General features: G+C 30.3%; 1 protein-coding gene across 1 annotated transcript in view; it reads left to right on the top strand.

The window, feature by feature from the left end:
* LOC106640732 (solute carrier family 35 member F3) overlaps positions 1-19330 on the top strand; it is a 516306-nt gene that overhangs the window by 264238 nt on the left and 232738 nt on the right. Inside the window, exons 8-9 of the mRNA XM_089592356.1 lie at positions 13682-13871; positions 13938-14027. Coding sequence (XP_089448482.1) covers positions 13682-13871; positions 13938-14027 — 280 coding nt within the window. The remainder of the gene's footprint in view (positions 1-13681; positions 13872-13937; positions 14028-19330) is intronic.

The raw sequence follows: 19330 nt of genomic DNA, 5'->3' as shown, positions 1-19330 counted from the left end.
AAAATGTTTTATTAATAAGCTTATTAGTATGCTCAACGTTCAAAACAACCAACTTATTATATCTAATCTATGAGATCTCACTTAAAAAATTCTTATCTTAATTTTTTAATAGTCAAGACACTTATTTCCGTTTTAAATTCTAGACAACTGTAGCTTTAACCATTGGAATGATTTTCATGACAATATTAATCACAGATTAGTAATCAACGATTAATAAATGGTTTAACAAATATTGTGTCAGTCACAATACTTTAACAACACGAATAAATAGAAAATTTATAATTTATATCTAAAGAATAACCGTAAAAACACCCATTATTAAATTTGGAGAAAAAATTGTTTGTTTTTTTATTTTCTTTTTTTTTCTTGCTCTCCAGATTCCAAGTCTATTAATTCTTGACGCAAAGTTGTGACGGCAGAGTTTTTGTCAGGTACATTGAAATTGAAAATAAGTTTTTCAATGAGATTCCAAATATGGTTATTAATTATTGGGGCAGCATTTCTCAAAACGGTACCTATCATAAAACATGCGTTTACAGCATCGGTCACAGATGCGATTTGATACGTAAAGTCATGCAATACAACATAAGCGCATTTTATTGTTGTCAGGCTATCGCCCTGAAAAACTACGTAAGGATAGGAAAATAACCGTTGGAATTCTGCATGAATAGATTGAATATCAAGACTCAATTGCTTTAGAACTTCTTGGACATTTTTACGCTCCTAAAATAAAAAAATTTTTATACGTCGTATAATGTACTTGCATATCTTCCAAGTAGTGTAACATTTTAATATTACTAATAAGCACTTTTCATACTAGTAAGATCAAAAAGAAAAAAAAGTAAAAATTGATAAGGTTTCTTGAAAATATGTTTATAAGAAAGTAATAACGAAACAATTAATTTCGAAACGCAAGAGTAACAATTGTTTCCACCCGACGTAAGGCATGACTATGTAAAAATAATCAATATTGAAATTACCTGTATATGATACACAAAGGACTTGGCTATGTCCGCTTCACTGAGGGCCCAACTTTTTTTTGCTTGCGATCTTGCTGTTTGTTTAGTTATCCTTTTAAAAAGATAAGAAAGTGCCACTAAACAGAAGATAATTGCGTGGTTTCTTCCATTACTAGTCCATTTTAGTCGGTATTCGTTGTCAATGACAGTGGGGATATTTTCAAAATCAGGTAACGCACCAGTCGTGTCTTTAAAAAAAAAAAAAAAAAAACCCAATAATTATGCGCACAGACGTATAATCATAATGCTTCAATCATAGTATATTAGATAATATTACCTTCATCTAACTTTCTTTTTCGTGAAGGAGTTGCTTTGAGATATCCGGTCAAAAGTCCTCGTTCCCGAAGAGTATTGTAATGATTTTGTAAGGCTCCGTGAGCGTTTTTATTTGAAGATGCTTTTGAATAAAAACTTTCTCTTAGAAACCTTGGGAATAATTCGTGTGCACTTTGTGCTAAGTAATCTAAACGATCAGAAGTAATGCTGCAAAAAAAAAAAAAGACAGTTATAATTAATTTAGTAGTAATTATTCAAGTATCGAATAAATCGATATAAAGTTTGGATTTCTAAAGTAAAAAAATTGTATGAAGAAAAAATGTTCGCACATAACGTTTAACTTAGTTTTCCTATTTACGTGCGCAAGGTATCACTTTTCCGTATGCTAAACTGAGCGTGCCTGAAAGTAACTTAGCGTGCGGGAATGTACGAGTAGCAGAAGACAGTGCGTTGCTGTTACTCACATAAACATATACGTTCAGGTGGTGTGTTTGAACGATCTCACACTTACCCAACACTATCCAAACATGTCGAACTTTGCGCACTAATAGGAAAAATAGTATACGATACAAGTGCGCACGTAGGTAATCCCACACTTGCTTCGCTCGTGTGGGAACGACCTACTTTGCGCACTTGTATCGTAGTCTACCAAAACAAACAGTGTGGAGAGAATGTATAAGTATGTTATGAGTATACAAGTCTATAAAATGAAAAAAATTTTACGAAAAAAAAATATTAATACTCGAATGAATCAGTCCTGTTGTGCTCATGTTGAATGATGTGATAAGCGATTCTACTCGGTGTGCAATATTCGCTTTTTTTGGAAAGCTTCAGTGACTCCCGATTTTCATGTATCTTTTCATAGTTATAATTTTTCAGTAAAAAATCTCCAACACAGCACTCTCTTAAAATCTGATAGACGTAATTTTCGCCATAGTTTTTAGTATCTAAACAAACGTATTTTAGTTTGACCGTTAGCAACATTTTAGTTTCCCATAGATATTATAAAGATGCTTATAAATAAACCTTTTTCTCCGTTTCTAACTTCTTCAATACAACTATTTCCAATTAAAAAACCTTGAGGATCAATTATAATAGCTTCTGAGACTGCTGATGGTAATTTACTGATTTTAGAGTGCTCCGTTAAATAAGGAACATTGATTATTTCAACGGCCGCATCAGTAACCGGACTATTATAATATTGTATAGCTCTTGATGTACCTACGATAAAAATAATTTAGATTTTTATTTCCACCTCAGATACAATCAAATTCAAGTAGCAAAAATCTTTATCGTAATAAAAGGTAATTTATTCGTAAAAGATAGAAAAAATTTCTGGTTAATCACATGAATAGTAGCACAACTCAGATTTGCCCCTTTACTGTAATATTATAAAATTTTAATTACTAAAGAACCAAATGGGAATATCTAAGTGGAGCCAGTATTCGCGAGAGAGAGTATGGTTCAATCACATTAAGAGTATGGACTAGAATTGTGTATCTCTCATTATGAATAGAAACTTGAGAGCAATAACTTATATATACGTTTTGTTCAATTGCTGTTATTTAAAAAATTTATTAGTAGGTATTTGGGAAAATGTGTAAGAAATGTCTCACCATCAGCTGTCGAAACAAATTTCAAAACTTCGTTATTTTCATACTGTTCTGATGTTGCGGACGAAGCATTTTGGCTCATTCCAAAATGTGTGTGATTCATTTTTTTAGTATAGACGATGACAATATGCTATGTTAAAAAAAAAGAAGGTATCAAATGGTTGGTAATAATGCTTTATCAATGTAAAATAATGTTAAAAATAATTTCTGGGTGAATACAAGATTTAATATATATCACAATAATGTTATCAAGTTACCCAAACATCAATAAAATTTAAAAACTGAGACTGTCATATTAAGACCTACACATACTAACAATAGAGCTACATGAGACATTTGAATCACAGAAAAAAATGTACTCAAATCCTTATATTTTGCTTGAAATTATTCTTAAACATCAAAACTTAATAATCTACATTCTGAGTGAACAGATCAGCAACATTTAAGACGCAAACTCTTCATTTGACAAAAAGGCCTCATCGGTGATTTTTACCCAAATGTTGTATCTCAGCTTTTGTAAGAGTAGAAATATTGAAAATCGATATTTAATTTTGTTTAATAAAGTCAGGAAATTGTACAAAGTTTAAACTCTTTAGCTGTAACAGAACTAAAAAGTTGGAATGTAAACTAAATTCAAAAATTAGGGCTGTTCGCACTTTTCGAGTATCAACAATGAATACTACTCAAGCTTACTCAGTTCTGTTATAGCTAAAGAGCTGAAACTCTGTACAATTTTCCAACTTTACTAAGCAAAACTAAGTATTGATTTTGAGCACTCTAAATCTTATAAAAGTTGAGATACCACATATGGGTAAAAATAATCGATGAGGCCTGTTTTCGCCGAATGAACATAGTACATAAAAAAGGGTTTTAAAAATTATGAATATCCTGTACATGTTTAATCTGTCGATTTATAAATGTTGTACATGCTTCATTTGAACCATTAATGCTTTAGTATAAATTAGTAGTTACAAATAAATGGAAATAAACATGCAGTAAATGAGTGAGACAGTTAATCCACTGATTTCATGCTACTTCATTCCTAACTTTTACTACTATTAGTGTAGTTCAATAGGTAACACAAACACAACACTTGTTACCTCTACTTATACAAAAATGAACTGAGTGGAATCATAGTTCATGCTGCATAACCAAGAACTTATTGTTTATTAATTTACCTTTTGCCGTATAACCTTCAAAATTGTAATGTATACTGATGTTGTTTCGGTGATTGTCTCCGCTCTCTCTCTCTATATATATATATATAATGCACTCAGCGCAGGGTGTTGACAAATAAAGTTGAGCACAATTCACATGTAGTACACTTGAACAAAATATTAGTAATTAATGATGAACAACCGCCACATTAATTTAGTACTCATTAAAGAAATAACTATTACCTTGGTTATTCATCATTATACACTTAAAATCACACGAGCATCACACATATCACATCAGTATATCAGCTGTAATGGATGCGTATTGCAGACTGCGTATGTTATGTATAGGGTATGCCTATAGCTCCCACTCGAATTCAGCGTGCGTACACGCGAAACACTTTGCGCGTGGGCTTCACGCGCTGGCCCGATGTGTGTCATAGTGTATACGCTAGCAGACCATACTATATTACTTTGAGCGCATCTCATACGATCTATACTTGAAATCCAAGCATTGCACGCATGAATCGATAGTCATACTAACGCAGTATAGATTCTCATGCTACAGCTGCTTGATTTTTTTTTCAGTGTAAAAAAAAAAATGATAGGGATAAGAAATTATGCAGGCGCAAGTAATGTCAGTGTCCCTTTTTTTTTAGAGTCCCTATATTCGTTCACTTCATATTTTACTAGGTTTCATAATCTTAAAATATATCCAACTTTAAAAAAAAAAACAAGAAAAAATAATTTTAAAATGTATTTAAATGTATTGCATGTATACAAAAAATAACACATTCCGCTATTTTAGCATAAAAAAAGACGAACAAAAATAGGACTTAAGCGATCGAAAATAGAGACACTGACCTTAGATTTATTTACAAGCTCCATCCAACGGAGCATTATCTAAGTTTACAATGCAGTGAACTATGATAAAATATTCATGGTGAGCAACTCTTTTAAAAGTCTTGCGCAAATGAATGAATGATTTGAGGAAAAAATGATAGGAACAAGAAATTATGCAGACGCAAGTAGATTTATTTAAAAGCTCTATTCGGCAGATCATTATTTAACTTTACCAAACGGTAAACTATAATAAAATACTTTCTCTTATCATAAACAACACTCATGAATGTATTTGCCAAAAGAATGTCAAGGAAAAAAAAATTATAAAAACGCAAGTTAATTTCCTCACAAGCTTAAATCGACAGCCTATTATCTAAATTTACCACGTGGTAAACTATGATGCAATATTTATGGTGAGCAACTCTTCTTAATGTTTTGCACAAATGAATGACCAACAAAAGAGATAATAAACATGCGAGAATATTTCTTCACAATCTCAAATCAGCAGACCATTATCTAAGTTTACCACGCGGTAAACTTTGATGAAGCAATTTTTGTAAGCAACACCGCTGTATGTCTTGGGGAAAAATGATAGGAACAAGAAATTATGCAGATGCAAGTAGATTTATTTACAAGCTCGATTCGGCAGATCATTGTCTAAGTTTACCACACGGTAAACTATGATAAATTTTTTTTTTTTTTTTATAAGCAACACCCATCAATGTATTTGGCAAAAGAATGTCTAGTACATGTAATTATAAAAACGCAAGGGAATTTCCTCACAAGCTCGAATCGGCAGACAATTATCCAAGCTTACTGCGCGGTCAACTTTGATAAAACAATTTTTGTAAGCAACACCGCTGTATGTCTTGGGAAAAAGTGACAAGGATAATAAATCATGTACACGCCAACAGATTTATTGACAATCATGATTTGGCAGACCATTATCAACATTGGCCATACGGTAATCATTGATAAAATATCTATGTGAGCATTACTGTTCAAAGTTATGAGCAAAATTGACGAGTATAACGAGTCTTCAACACGCAAGTAGATATCTTCACAAACTTGATTCAGCAAGCTAACATCCAAGTTTACCATACGGTAAACTTTGATAAAATAGTCCTTGTGAGCATTATCGCTAGTAATCGAGTGAAGTTATCATTAGTGATCTTGTGAGTGATCCAAGAACGATGATCACTATACAGGGTGGAAATACAAATTAACTCAATTTTAAATCGATATTTGAGACCAAATATATTGATAAAATCCATTTGATATAGTGTCAGTGGCTATAAAAAAAAAACGCAAAACAGCTACGTTACGTCAAATCTAACCAAAAAATTTGATTTCGGTAAGAACAAAAAGTTATCTTGAATACGGTTTATCCTACAATCAATTTAACAGCACCAATAAAAACCTTGTAAAATTTTACCTACTGGATGCAACTCTCGAACCGTTACACAGCTTAGGACGAGAAAAAAATGGGTGAAAAATTGTAAATTGTCACTTTGTAAGTATATATACATATACACACAAGTAAAACAAAATATATCCGTATAACTCTGCTCCGTATGATTTTTTGTACGGAATAAGAAATTTTGTCCTTTTATCATTGTGAGTATAATGATAATTGTATACATTAATAATTTGTACTAAGTTTACATACATCTGTATACATACACACAGGAATAAATAAATTTTAATATCATTATAAAGTATATATTGAATAAAAAATAGAATCATTAAAGTTAGTCATGAATCAGCGAAAATTCATTCCAATTAGAGTTAAAAACAAACAAACAGACAGAAAATGATGAAAAATTAAAGTTTACCACAAGTTTGTTGGTTGGATTTAAATTTTACTGACCTCTCTATACTTTTTCTTTATTCCTTATCATTAAACAAAGAGAATAAAAATAAAATTTTTTATATATCTATTGATGTTCACGAGATATTTTGATTTGAGGAAAAAAAATTAAAATCGCCCACTGTGCGTCGTTTAATTTACATTGAAAAATAGTATAAAATTTAAACTATAAAAAATATTTTCTATGAGTATCATCAAAGCACTTGTAAGCATATAATATGTAATGCATATAAAAAGCATATAAAAAGCATATAACCTGTGATGGGATAAAGTTGAAATTCTTTATTGACACTAAGGTACTTGTAGAAAAGATGAAAAATATTGACATAGAAGTCTTGAGATAAGCGGTTTTTTAAATTTATTTTTGGTGTCCTAATTTATTCTTAATGTTTCAGCAATAATTGTTTACACCATTTTTTATGCGTCCTTAACCTTTTTATTTCTAAGATTGTGCATAAGCTTAGAAAGTGTATTATTATTTGAAGACTGCATAAACAGCTTCTACTCGAAATAATCATAGGTACATAAACCAATAGTCCTTTACTGATATATGGCAGGTAGTTTTATATTTGAACCTAAATAGTTTTATACTAATTTTAACCTAAATAATTTTTACTCAAATAAATATTAAATCTAGCCACTGCACTTATATTAAATACAAAACTATTATACTTCAGTTTACTACCTTTTAAATAGACATTCTAACAACTCACAAAGTTACGCAAGATTGGTTAGCATTGAAGGCTCTTATTTTTTATTTGGGAAGACTGAATTCACAAATTTGTTAACTTGTGTCACTGCTTGGCGTAATGGAAGAATCAGGAAAACTCTAGCAACATTCTTGACATTTGCAAAGTATAAAACGTTTCAACCGAAATTCTTAAATTCTCTGGAGCAAACTTAATCCATGACCAATATAAACTTCGGTAAGCACCAGGACTTATTCAATTATACTTATCGTGATGTTGATGAGACTAAGGAGGAATAGTTAATAGACTCTCAAAAATCGACAGTACAGGTAAAACTGGAAAACTTTAACGGTCACCCATTTGAGTCCGAACCGCATAAAATGCTACTTAACTCCAGAGATCGAAGGAACTGAAGCTTTATCACTGCGCCACCATGACCTAAAAACAAAATAAGAAATTTGATGGTGTGACGCAGACGATTGATATTGTAGTGGATGTAAAAAAGCTTTCTTAATATACATACTTTGTTATCTTGCTTATAACAGTGATCAATGTTACCATATAAAGCTGTATTACCAGTCCAGCCACTTATGCAAAAAAAAAAAAAAAAAAAAGGCTTTGTTAACACTTTTGTAGATTAAAAATTTTGTTCCTTATGTTGTAAGTATTTTGAGGCCAAATCAAAATAGACTCGTTTTGAAAATTAACTTAAAGTATAAACTAGATATTCTGGTTGCAAAGAGCTAAAGCTTCATAATGTAGATAAAAATACTGTTACTAATTACCTGCAAGGAAAATTCTAGAAGCTGTACAGCTTATGAAATAATAGATAATGATATTAAAAATTAGCAAGGAACTAAAATTTCTGTTAATAACTATTTTTGATTAAAAAAATAAAAAACCGGCTTAAATCTCCGTTATTGATGTAGCTCGGGTGAAGTTAATAATATCTGAAAGTACTGATCAGGGTATCATTAAAATTATCCATTTCAGAATAAATGGCATACAAAAATATAAAAAAACTAATGGAAAAAAGTATCAGATTTTTAATAAAGCGTTAAGATCATGGTAATACATCAAGAGGTCATTACACAATTCTCATACATCAGCAAAATCAGTGGTTCAATATCGATGATATCAAAGTAGAAACTTATATCCTGTTAAACTGGTATCTCCTACGATGGTTATTTAAATGGAGAAAAGTATAATAATTTTAGGTTGTTTTTTTTTAACCATACACGACCTTCTTAATGCTATTTACTTCAAAGAATTCGGCAACATTAACATTTTGAAAGTTATAAGATAAACAAAAAAAGGTCAAGTTTGTTGCTACGTTAAAAAGCTATTATCCTCCATAACTAATTTAATAATAAAAAATATAGCTTGACTACGGAATGTGAGTTTAAATAAAATTGTAAGAAAAAAAAATAAAGATTTAAAAAGCAATATCATTTGTTATGTAATCTCTTCTTATTTATTGATACGTTAGAGAGCTATTATGTAGTAATAAAGGTCATACGTCATAATAATTATTCTTATTAAAATTTTGTTAAAAAGACATGAAAGATGTACAAACTTGTTTACAGCAATAGTTCCGTTTTCGTTAATTATTATGAATCTTAAGAGCAATTATTTAACAAAGTTGACAGTCTTAGTAGTAGGACAAAAATCACTGACATTTGGTTAGATTAATATAAGTAATGTTCCCTATTTTATCATTTTTATAATGAATTGTTGTACTAAGCAAACCATACAAAAATAAGAAATAAATTCTTTTACATTTGTAGAAAAAAAAGCCCGTTAGATTAGAATGAACATACGTTTATCAAATGTAGATAGCTACGTCAGAGATGTAGGAAATGCCAATAGAATTTCCTGGGTAGCTTCATGGGCGAAGCTACTCTCTTGTAAATACAAGATTATGTGATAAGTCAGTACCTAGATAAAATGTTTTTCTAACTCCTCTGTATTCTATGAAAATTACATAAATATAATTAAATTTTTAGTTTAAGATTCCAAAATATTCGCTATCAGAGCAGACGTCAATGGTTCCGAGAGTGCTTATTTGAAAAAAGTAACACCATGTCCATTTGCTACTCAATATGATGATGAATACATGGCAATATTTGTTTATACATCCAGTAGAATCAGATTAATATCTAGTATTTAGAACTAGTGTTAAAATCAATTTTCATTGTAGGTATATAAGTTGTAGATTTAGGTAAAAACTAGCTGACAACCTTAGAATAAAAATAAATTTGAACTAACTTTACGGGTAATTACAAAACGCTTCAATAGCTCCATTAGTAGAGCCACTATTAAGCAATCAGAAAGTTGTTTAATTATTCAGCACCTGTGGAAGAAACTTTTCTAATTGTTATTATTTACTTTTTTAATATTTGGTCATAGATTATTCTGATAGTGCTAGTTTATAAAAAGTACCACCATTTTGATGTGCCAATTTATATAGCGATAAATACATGAATATTTTCTTGTATGTTCCATGGAGTTATGTAAGTATCAACAAGCATTATTATCACTTCCGTTGTACTTATTAAACATTAAGGTTTAGGTAAAAGATTGGTTAAAGACTAAGAATAGGACTCTATCTGAGCCTACTTTCCACATACTTGCAGGATACCCCGATGGCTCAGTTGGTAGATCAACTGTCTAGTAAATAGGAGGTTGTGGATTAAAAATGCACCTAGGGAAGACATTTTTTTCAATATTATTTACTGTTAAACATTTATTTAAATAAACACGATTAAGTTTTTTATTACAGTTTCTAAATTTGTTACATAATAAGGATATAGATTGGTCTAAGGGTGCCTATTTAAAAAAGTACTGCTATTATTATGTGCTAATTACCCTGCTAATAAATATACAAATATGTTGTCCTACATATAGTGGAATCATAGTAACATGTTCATTGTAAAGCTGTTTTGTGTAACTTTCTTAACTTGTTTTATACTGCTTTGACATCTACTGCAAATAGTGAGAAAATTCTGACTGCATTTAGACCAATTTTTGAACTGTTTAACTGTACAAACTCAAATCTTCAGAAGTAATTATTTTGTGAAAAAAGGAAAAATTTTTTATTTATTACTATGAAAATCAATAATCAATATCATACAATTATTAAAATCTTTTAAGTTTAAAATAATTAATTGATAATCTGGAATACAAATTGTATGAATAAATGCCCTAGTTTAGTTAAAATAAACAAATATTAGCTGTCTTTTGTCAAAAGCATAAAAAGTTTTTCTCATCCTTAAAAAAACACGAAAGCTGTTAAAATTACACTGGATAAAGCTAATAAAATATGCATCGTAACAAAGTATTGCAGTATTTATTTGTAGATTTACAATGATTTTCAAAAACGTAAATTTTTTTGTTGATCTCATCATATTGTAAGTCTCTGACGTTTTAATAGAAAATTTCTCATTTCTTTGATATTTTGATGAAGATATCGAAGATTCTTCGACAGTTAATAATTTATTTTATAACTTTTTCAACCTTTATGCTCCTTCTCTTAACTTTTTTTCCTTTCATAGTGTAACAAAGACATTCATCTTATTATTTAATTACTTATGTAAAATAACAGATGTTTGATAAAGCGACAAACTTGACCTTTTTTTGTTGATCTATTAACTTAGAAAATTTTTGATTTCGTTTAATTCTTTGGAACGAGTAGCATTAGCACTACTATACATGTTTGATAAAAAGCACTTTAAATTTTTCTAGCTTCTGTTACTTAAATAACTGCTGCAGTAGACATCACTGTATTTGAATGTAGTTTTGCTGTCCTTTTCTTGCATAGATATCTAAATCACATTAGACTTGCCTAACCTTTTACTTCAGATAAAACTTCATTTTTTAATGAAGATATTGTTTTGGTTTTGGTGACTTTCAAGTTCTAGATGTTTTATTCATCTTATTTTTATACAAGTATTTAATTCTCAACATGTTAAAATCAGTTTTATCAGTCAATAACGATTTTTTAAGCTATAAGCGTATGTTTTTCATGAAAAGCCCAACGAGAAACATGGAAACTTAGAGGAAAATTAATTATTTCACTAATTTCTGGAGACGACGAAGTTACTAGAAATGCTTGATAATAATTTGGCCCAGTTTCTAATGCAAATGATAAGAAATTTTTGAGTTGTAGATAGTTTTTATTGCTTATGTTACTTATATGCTGAGAATTATTGTACGTGTAACCACATAAAAATTAAAGTTCTGCCGGTAATAACGATTCGAAGGACTGTCACCTCATATCTTTAGTAATAAATATTTTACTAACAATATGATAATCTGTGGATTTTTAAACTGAAAATATTTTAAACTTCAGCTTGTTAAATTATAAAAGCATTACAAGAAATATTGAGTTTTTGAGATGAAATCCCTAGTCTTTTTTCGATTTTGAAGGTTGGATATAATCAGATAATACTTATCTGTAATGTTTCTACTTTTCCTATTGTGTAATTTATAGTCTGCATAAAAAATGTTCATACAACTTTAATTTGTCATCAGATTTGTACTTTTCATACAATAAAGACATTTGTGTCACCATACACTATGATATAAGTTATTGGCTGTATATTTCGAATATTTTTAAAACGTACATTTTTTTAAATATAAGAAAAACATTATATGCGTATAAATAATTTTTTTTTGTGTTGTTTTTTTGTGACTTTTCTTTGAATAAAAAATAAACTTATTCAGAGAATATTTTATCTTACAGAGTAAGACTAGAGGACAACGCTAAATTAACTTTAAGGGATTTTTTTTTTAATTTTACAGTAATTTTTTTTTGTATTTGTATGAAAAATAACGCACTTCCGTTCACCAATGTGATCCTTTTTATCTTGATTTCACAGTAAATTCTAATTTCATTTGAATATCACACTAAATATGTCATAGTTAACACGAAGATACTAATTATTTTCCTAACAATGAAGAAAAAAGAATTAAATATCTTTAAGTCGTTTTCTAGTAAAATTCCTTTTTTTTTTTTTTTTTGTTAACATTCACTTTTACTCTCTTTTTTTTTTTATTTAGCAAGTTTATTATGGGTGCATTTAAATAAAATCACAAGCAGTTTTTTAAGATAGGTCATTCCTTACTTTCTGCTTTATGTAGTGCATCTTTTATCCGTCAGTGGTTTACGTACATGACCTCTGTTATCATTAAGTATGGGATTTTGTAGATCGTACGCATATCAAAGTTATACTAATCCTCTTTTTTGAACTTTTTTTTAAAAGTTGTCATTTAAATTATACATTACTGCATCTGAAGTATATAAGGCAAAGTAGTTCATATGATAGTGGCATTTATTCTAAAAAATTTGACAAAATCTAGGTAAAGGCTATAACCATTACACAACCCTACAACAAAATTTGGGTCTGGCAGACTGGCTCATTAAACCTATATATTTTTGAAGTTACAAAACCTAAATCTAGAGTTTGTCAAGTACTACCAGTTCAGGGTTGAAGTTACTCTAAGATCAAATAAGTAAAAATTGTCATGGGCAAAACAAAATCTTCATTTTTAAGTTTCTGGGATCACTTAATAAGAATCATGTCTTATATTGAAAGAGAAATACATATTCTGTAACAGAAACATGAATTAGGACTAATAATTAATATTTAAAAGATAATTTTGAAGGCTACACTGCTCCATAACACCAATATTAATGCATTAATACATACCACTCATTTAACAGTTATAGATAAAAAACTATCTTACACAATAGTAGCTTTCACATATAAGTTAACACAAAAAATAAGTGGTCACGGATAATGGCACTTTTTTGTTGTCCAAGATAATTTATATAATTTTGTCGAGGGCTGACATTGTTCTCACTTTTTTTTTAAATTTGTCTTGCCTTCTAAAAGCATGTAAGATAACTTACATTTTTAGGACTGGTATAAAGCAAGAATTATAAAGCTTAAGTCTCAGCTTTCCTAATCATTTTTGACACGCCGAATAGTTTCTAGGACAACTATAATAAGTGTTAAGCTCTTTTCTGCTTTTGTCTATTAAGAGTAGCAGCAGTCTAAGGAGTAAAAAATTGTTTTCATGAAAATTGTAATAATAGTCACTGTTGTTTTCGTAAGCATGTTTATATTAAATTACATTTTTTAAAGCTTATTTCCTGACAATTAAATCATTTAAAACTAATGATAAGAGTTCTTTTTTGTTCTAATCTTAGGTACTTTATAAGAAAGTTGTTGGTGATACAACATTTGGACAGATATCTCTTTTTCTATCAATGATTGGTGTATGTAATGCCACCTTGTTATGGCCAATAGGCCTCATTCTGTACTTTTCGGGAGTGGAATTCATAAGATTAGAGAAAATACCCTGGATCGTCCTACTAACAGCAAGCATTCTTCATTTAGGTAATATATTTTTTATTTTGTACTTGTTTATTATTATTGTTTTTTAAGGAATATTTTTTATTTTAGTTGCTAACATGTTAGGAAACTTCAGTATTGCTCTGACGTACAACCTTTTCACTACTTTAGGGTTGATAACAGCTGTTCCTGTTTCAGCAGGTACAATATTGTATTAATAGTGTTTACTTTTTTCATAATACAACTATATTAATTTAACAAGCAATGATATCCAAAAAGACTTAAAAAGTTTCTTTCAGCACCACTTAAAATGTGTTAGTAGATAATACACATATGTATATACTTTATTGTGCAGAAAGTGAGATGAAACCTTATGTGTCACCTAATTTTACATAGGCTCACACCCCTAGACCACTGAACAATCAGCTTCCATAGTAAAACAACTGACAAACCATTGTGGGTGCTTAGCTATCTTGAGTAGAATAAAAGTTTTTTGCATTTCTTTGTTGTAGACTGTGTCCTCTTTATGTACATCATCTTATCAGCATCACGCTTTACTTTTCACCCATTACTTATTGTTAGTAATAAGATGTTACTTAATGCCAAAATAACTTCTCTTCTAATATAAATGGGCAGCTCAATGATCACAATAATGATCAGTCACCCTTACTTGATTGACATTATTAAAAAAATAAAAATACTAACATTTCCCTGTAAAAGATGTTTCTGTTACGTACGTAGAAGTTTTTTGTTTGCTGTACTTCCATGTCAAAGAAATACGTCACTGTAAAATAAACAATTTGGTTATTTTACATTCTTATTTGGAAAAAAACTACTAGTACGCTAAGCAACCTTTCTCATGGACATCTCCCATCACACATACCAACACATATAAATATATATACAAGCAAGAAAACCCGCACGCTTTAAAAATTAATTCTACTGTAGCTCTTAATGTACTATCGTACAATGACAAGGCCAATTTTTATGTAAAGTTTTAAGTTTCTTGTAGTAGCCATCACAATGCAGCTAGTGTGAAAAGCCACTTATTTGCTTTGATAGTTACGATAATATGGTGCTGTAGGTGTCCTAGCGTGCACGATAATGGTTAGAAAGAAGAAAAATCTTACAAAAAAAACGTAAAAATACATTTACTTTATGTCTAACACTTGTTTTGACTAGAAATAGAATAGAGATGTTGATTAACAAGAAATTTAAAAAGTATCTTTAAAACAGTCACGTCATTATTTTAGTAATCAAAGCTGTTACGTCTGAATTTCTGTAAGTAAAGGGTGGAAATCCTAAATTCATTCTACAAATAAATAAGTTTAAATTTTGTTCGATAGTAACCAGCTGTTGGCCAAAAAGCTTTACTAACTCATACTAACAATATACTTTTTCTTTAAATAGTTGACTCGGCATTGCGGTGTTAGGTATCACCGAGCGATGAGGATACAGTAGAGTTAATGTGTAGTACACCAAACTGGCGTTGACCTTCTGTTTCGATTCATACATTATGTAAAACAGAAGAAGCATATCTTCTTTGTCTTCTTATCTCATGTTCTTTTAAAAGTGTTTGTCATACGTTATCTGCTTAAAATTTTTTTGGTATTCAATTTATTCATCAAAGTAAGAATTATGTTCCTATTAATAAGAATCTGAATCCTAACGTATTTTATATGTTCAAGTAATTAAAATGTTTGAATAAGAAAAATAAATTAAATTATTAGCCCAGATGAGTCTTATCTGATAGTTTAAGAGATTTTGTAAGACCGGAAATAACTGATTTTACGAACAATATAAATAACAAAATTTCAGATTCACATTTACAATGATTTCGTAATTTATTGTTTTTGTTAACTTAATTCACTTCTATAATCGTTAGTTAGCCACTGCTTGCCTCAAGGCAGTCACAAGATCTTACAAGGTTGACCACAACAATGATCCTAACCGTACATAAAAGTACTTGTGGCAATGTAATTGCTTTTTTTAACGTCAGAACCCAAGTCAACGGTCCTTCCTTTGTTGATTCGCTTTGATCTTTTTAGGTGAGTCTACAGTGGCATGATTTTCTTAAACTTTCTTTCATAGCTTAGTCGCCAAAGTAAGTCTTACATTCGTTTAAAATGCACGCTTTTCACGCGTAGCTTAGTCACTCAACATTCGTATAAAAGACTCAATAGAACTTACTCTCCAACCTTTGCAGTTCCCTAAGAGAACTTGATGCAAGAGAAAAGGCAAATATTGGTGTGAGCAAGGAGTTTTTATACTCCTGCATTTTAGGAGAGCACGTCACGTTAGGGATCCAAACGACCAATCAGAGTTAACCCTAATTCCTCTCGATTGACATGAACACAGTTGTGTTACAATAATTACACAGTAATTGATGGTTATAACTGCTAATCTCTTGGATTTAACATTAGGTACAAATTGCTGTCAAAATTATGTATAACATTTCTTGTGTATGTACGTAGTAAAGAATGATACAATTGCAGAAGCAGGTGTACCATACGATGTTCAGAGTTTGCTGAGCTTTTGCTTTTTAAAATTTTGAAACAAAACTTAATATTACGAAGTGATAAATAGTAAGTATAGGATATGGGATGTTACAAAGCGATTGTTTTAAAATAATTATTCTAGACACTTTTACTGTTCTGTATACTTGAGATACTGTTACTTTTTTTTATGAATGTATTATTCTTACTTTTTTCTTTTACTAAACATTAAATAAAATTGTAAACAGAAAACATTGTAAGATTTCAAAATCTTGTATTTGATCCTTGCGTAACTTGAATTTTTAGTTAACAATAAAATATGGTTAATTTTAAAATAATATGAGCATAACTATGGAACATGTACATATGTATGATCAAGCAACTGACAGTACAATTTCAAGTTTTAAGTGGCTACTTGAGCTGGACTGGATTTTTGAAAAAAGTAGATCAGAGAAGAACAGTTAGGTCTAGTCAATAAAAAATAAAACTGTTCAAAAAGTCTTAAAGCACCTAAAAAAATTTTTCTATTATTTTATAATAAATGCAAAAACAAGTCGTTGCGAGTTAAATTACATGAATCTATAACTAAAAAAAAGTACCGAACTTATAACATCAATGTAAAATATTATCTTATAACATCATGAAAACCTAACCATCTTGTTTCAAATAACAGGTAGCTAAACTTATTTATTTTTGCATGTGCAAGCATGATAAAGTAGTAAGTAAAGCTTTGCAATCATTCATAACAAAAGAGTTATAATAATTTCTCATGACTTAAACTTACGTTAAAGCACTCCTCATAAATTACACACATTTTAAGTTAATAGACAAAAGTCTGTAGCATTTGACATCCACACCGATACTATTTAATACTTTGTAACACAAATAAAAGTTGATTGAAATATTTTTTCCTCATAAAACGATGCTAAAAATTCTGAACCACTTTCTGTCAAGAGACAATTCAACTTAGTTTGACATACTCATAATGAAACTGTAAATTATGTTTTGTATAAATTACTTTCTTATTTATAAAAACTGTTTTTATTACATGACAGTTCACTACCATCAGGCAGTTAAAAAATTTTTTAAAGTGCAAACCTTAAGTTGCCTATGTTGCATTCAGTTGAAATAGAAGCTATAATCGTACAAACACTTTTACGATTCAACTTGTGCTTATTCTTAGAACTCTGGCCAGAGATATCATTCATACACACAAAGATTCTTTCCCTTTACAAACATGGTGTACGTTCGGCCTTCACTCGCGTGGTGGCGTGACATCACTCGCTTAGCCGAGCGAACTTCGAGCGTTCATCGAAAATTCGGGGGAAGGAACTACGTTCACTGGGATTTTCTAGTGAACGCACTCGTAGAGCCGAGTGATACCTAATTAGATATTGGTATGTGTGTATTTATGTGGGTATATAAGTAAGAATGTTGAACTTGCATGGTATAAATATTTTGAGGTTAACAGCTACTTAATAATATACTAGTTATGAAAAAGTTTTATCTCGTATATATAATATTTATTACTATTCTACTAATGGAGAAAGTACTAATACAACATTATTGGGTAAAATGTCAATAAATGAAATAATCATGGTACTAAATAAATAGTAGTTTATTAAAGATTGGATCAGCTTAATACAAATACATTTATTATTTCAGAACAATAAGCACTATTTAAAAATACAATTTTGGGTCAGCAGTGAAAAATGTTTATTTATAAAAAATTTTAATATTTTATTTGACTAACTACATTATTGCTATTACAAGGCAAAGAGAACTTGAGTGTAAAAAGTCATGACATTTAAAATTTTTTTTTAGTCCTTGGCCTAAGAGCAAAATATCACAGTGACCAAATACAGGTACTCGATGAGAATGATTACAACTACTACAGCCAGTGTGGCTGAAATTTTGTGCAGGTAAGTTGACAAAAAGTTTTTAAGTGCTCAATTAACTTGTGGTACCCAGACAAGAGTGCACAAAAGGATTTTAGAGCTGTCAACATTGGTTTGTGGGACTATCCACAATCTCACTAATCACCGTATAAGCCAGTTGTAGGTATCTGAATGTCATACTCATCTAGACCCTAGAATACAAAACCAAACTGAATACAGCAACTATTTAATTAACTTTACTGGTCCAAAACCTACATTGTCATGAATTGAAAATGCATTAACACTGCTTTCCTAAAGATAATGCTAGAAAAAATTGCAGTAACCAGTTTGGTGTGATGCATGGGTATAAATATTCAGATGCCTACAACTGGCTAATACAGTGATGAGGGAGGTTGTGGGTGGTCTCGCAAACTGATTTTGGCAGCTCTAAAATCATTTTGTGTACTCTTATCTGGGTACCACAAGTTAATTAAGCACTTTAAAACTTTTTGTCAACTTGCCTGCACAAAATTTTAGCCGCACTGGATGTAGCTGTTGTGATCACTCCCATGGAATACATGTATTTGGTCACTGTGATATTTTGCAGGACTCTCGGATCAAGGACTTGAAAAAAATTGAAATTTTGTGACTTAATTTTTACACTCGAATTCTTTTTACCTTATCCCAACTATCAAAATAGTATGACAGTTACTGTCATCATAAGAAAGGACATAAAATTTTACTTCCTAGCTACAAATTCTAATCTCCCATGATCGCTATAGCTACACAACAATGTAGTCATGAGTGAGCTATAATAATACAAACATCGATGATTTCAGTGAAGGTTAGGCTGTCACTTGACTCTACGAATGCGTTCACTGGAAATCTTAGTGAACGCAATTCATTCCTCCTAATTCTAGATGAACGCTCGAAGTTCACTCGGCTGTACGAGTGCGTTCACTAGAAAATCCCAGAGAACATAGTTTCTTCCCCCGAATTTTCGATGAACGCTCGAAGTTCACTCGGCTAAGCGAGTGATGTCACGCCACCACGCGAGTTTTTTTTTTTTTTTTTTTTTTTTTATATTATAGTGCTCTACGTCCGGCTCCTTTTTAATAAGGGCACTACTATG

This window comes from Copidosoma floridanum, unplaced genomic scaffold (assembly GCF_036245765.1).
Source record: "Copidosoma floridanum isolate Cflo_tuat_1 unplaced genomic scaffold, Cflo_Japanese_pri ptg000016l, whole genome shotgun sequence".
Classification (NCBI taxonomy): Eukaryota; Metazoa; Arthropoda; class Insecta; order Hymenoptera; family Encyrtidae; genus Copidosoma; species Copidosoma floridanum.
The sequence above is the reverse complement of the archived record's forward strand: the minus strand, read 5'-3'. Positions and strand labels throughout refer to the sequence as shown.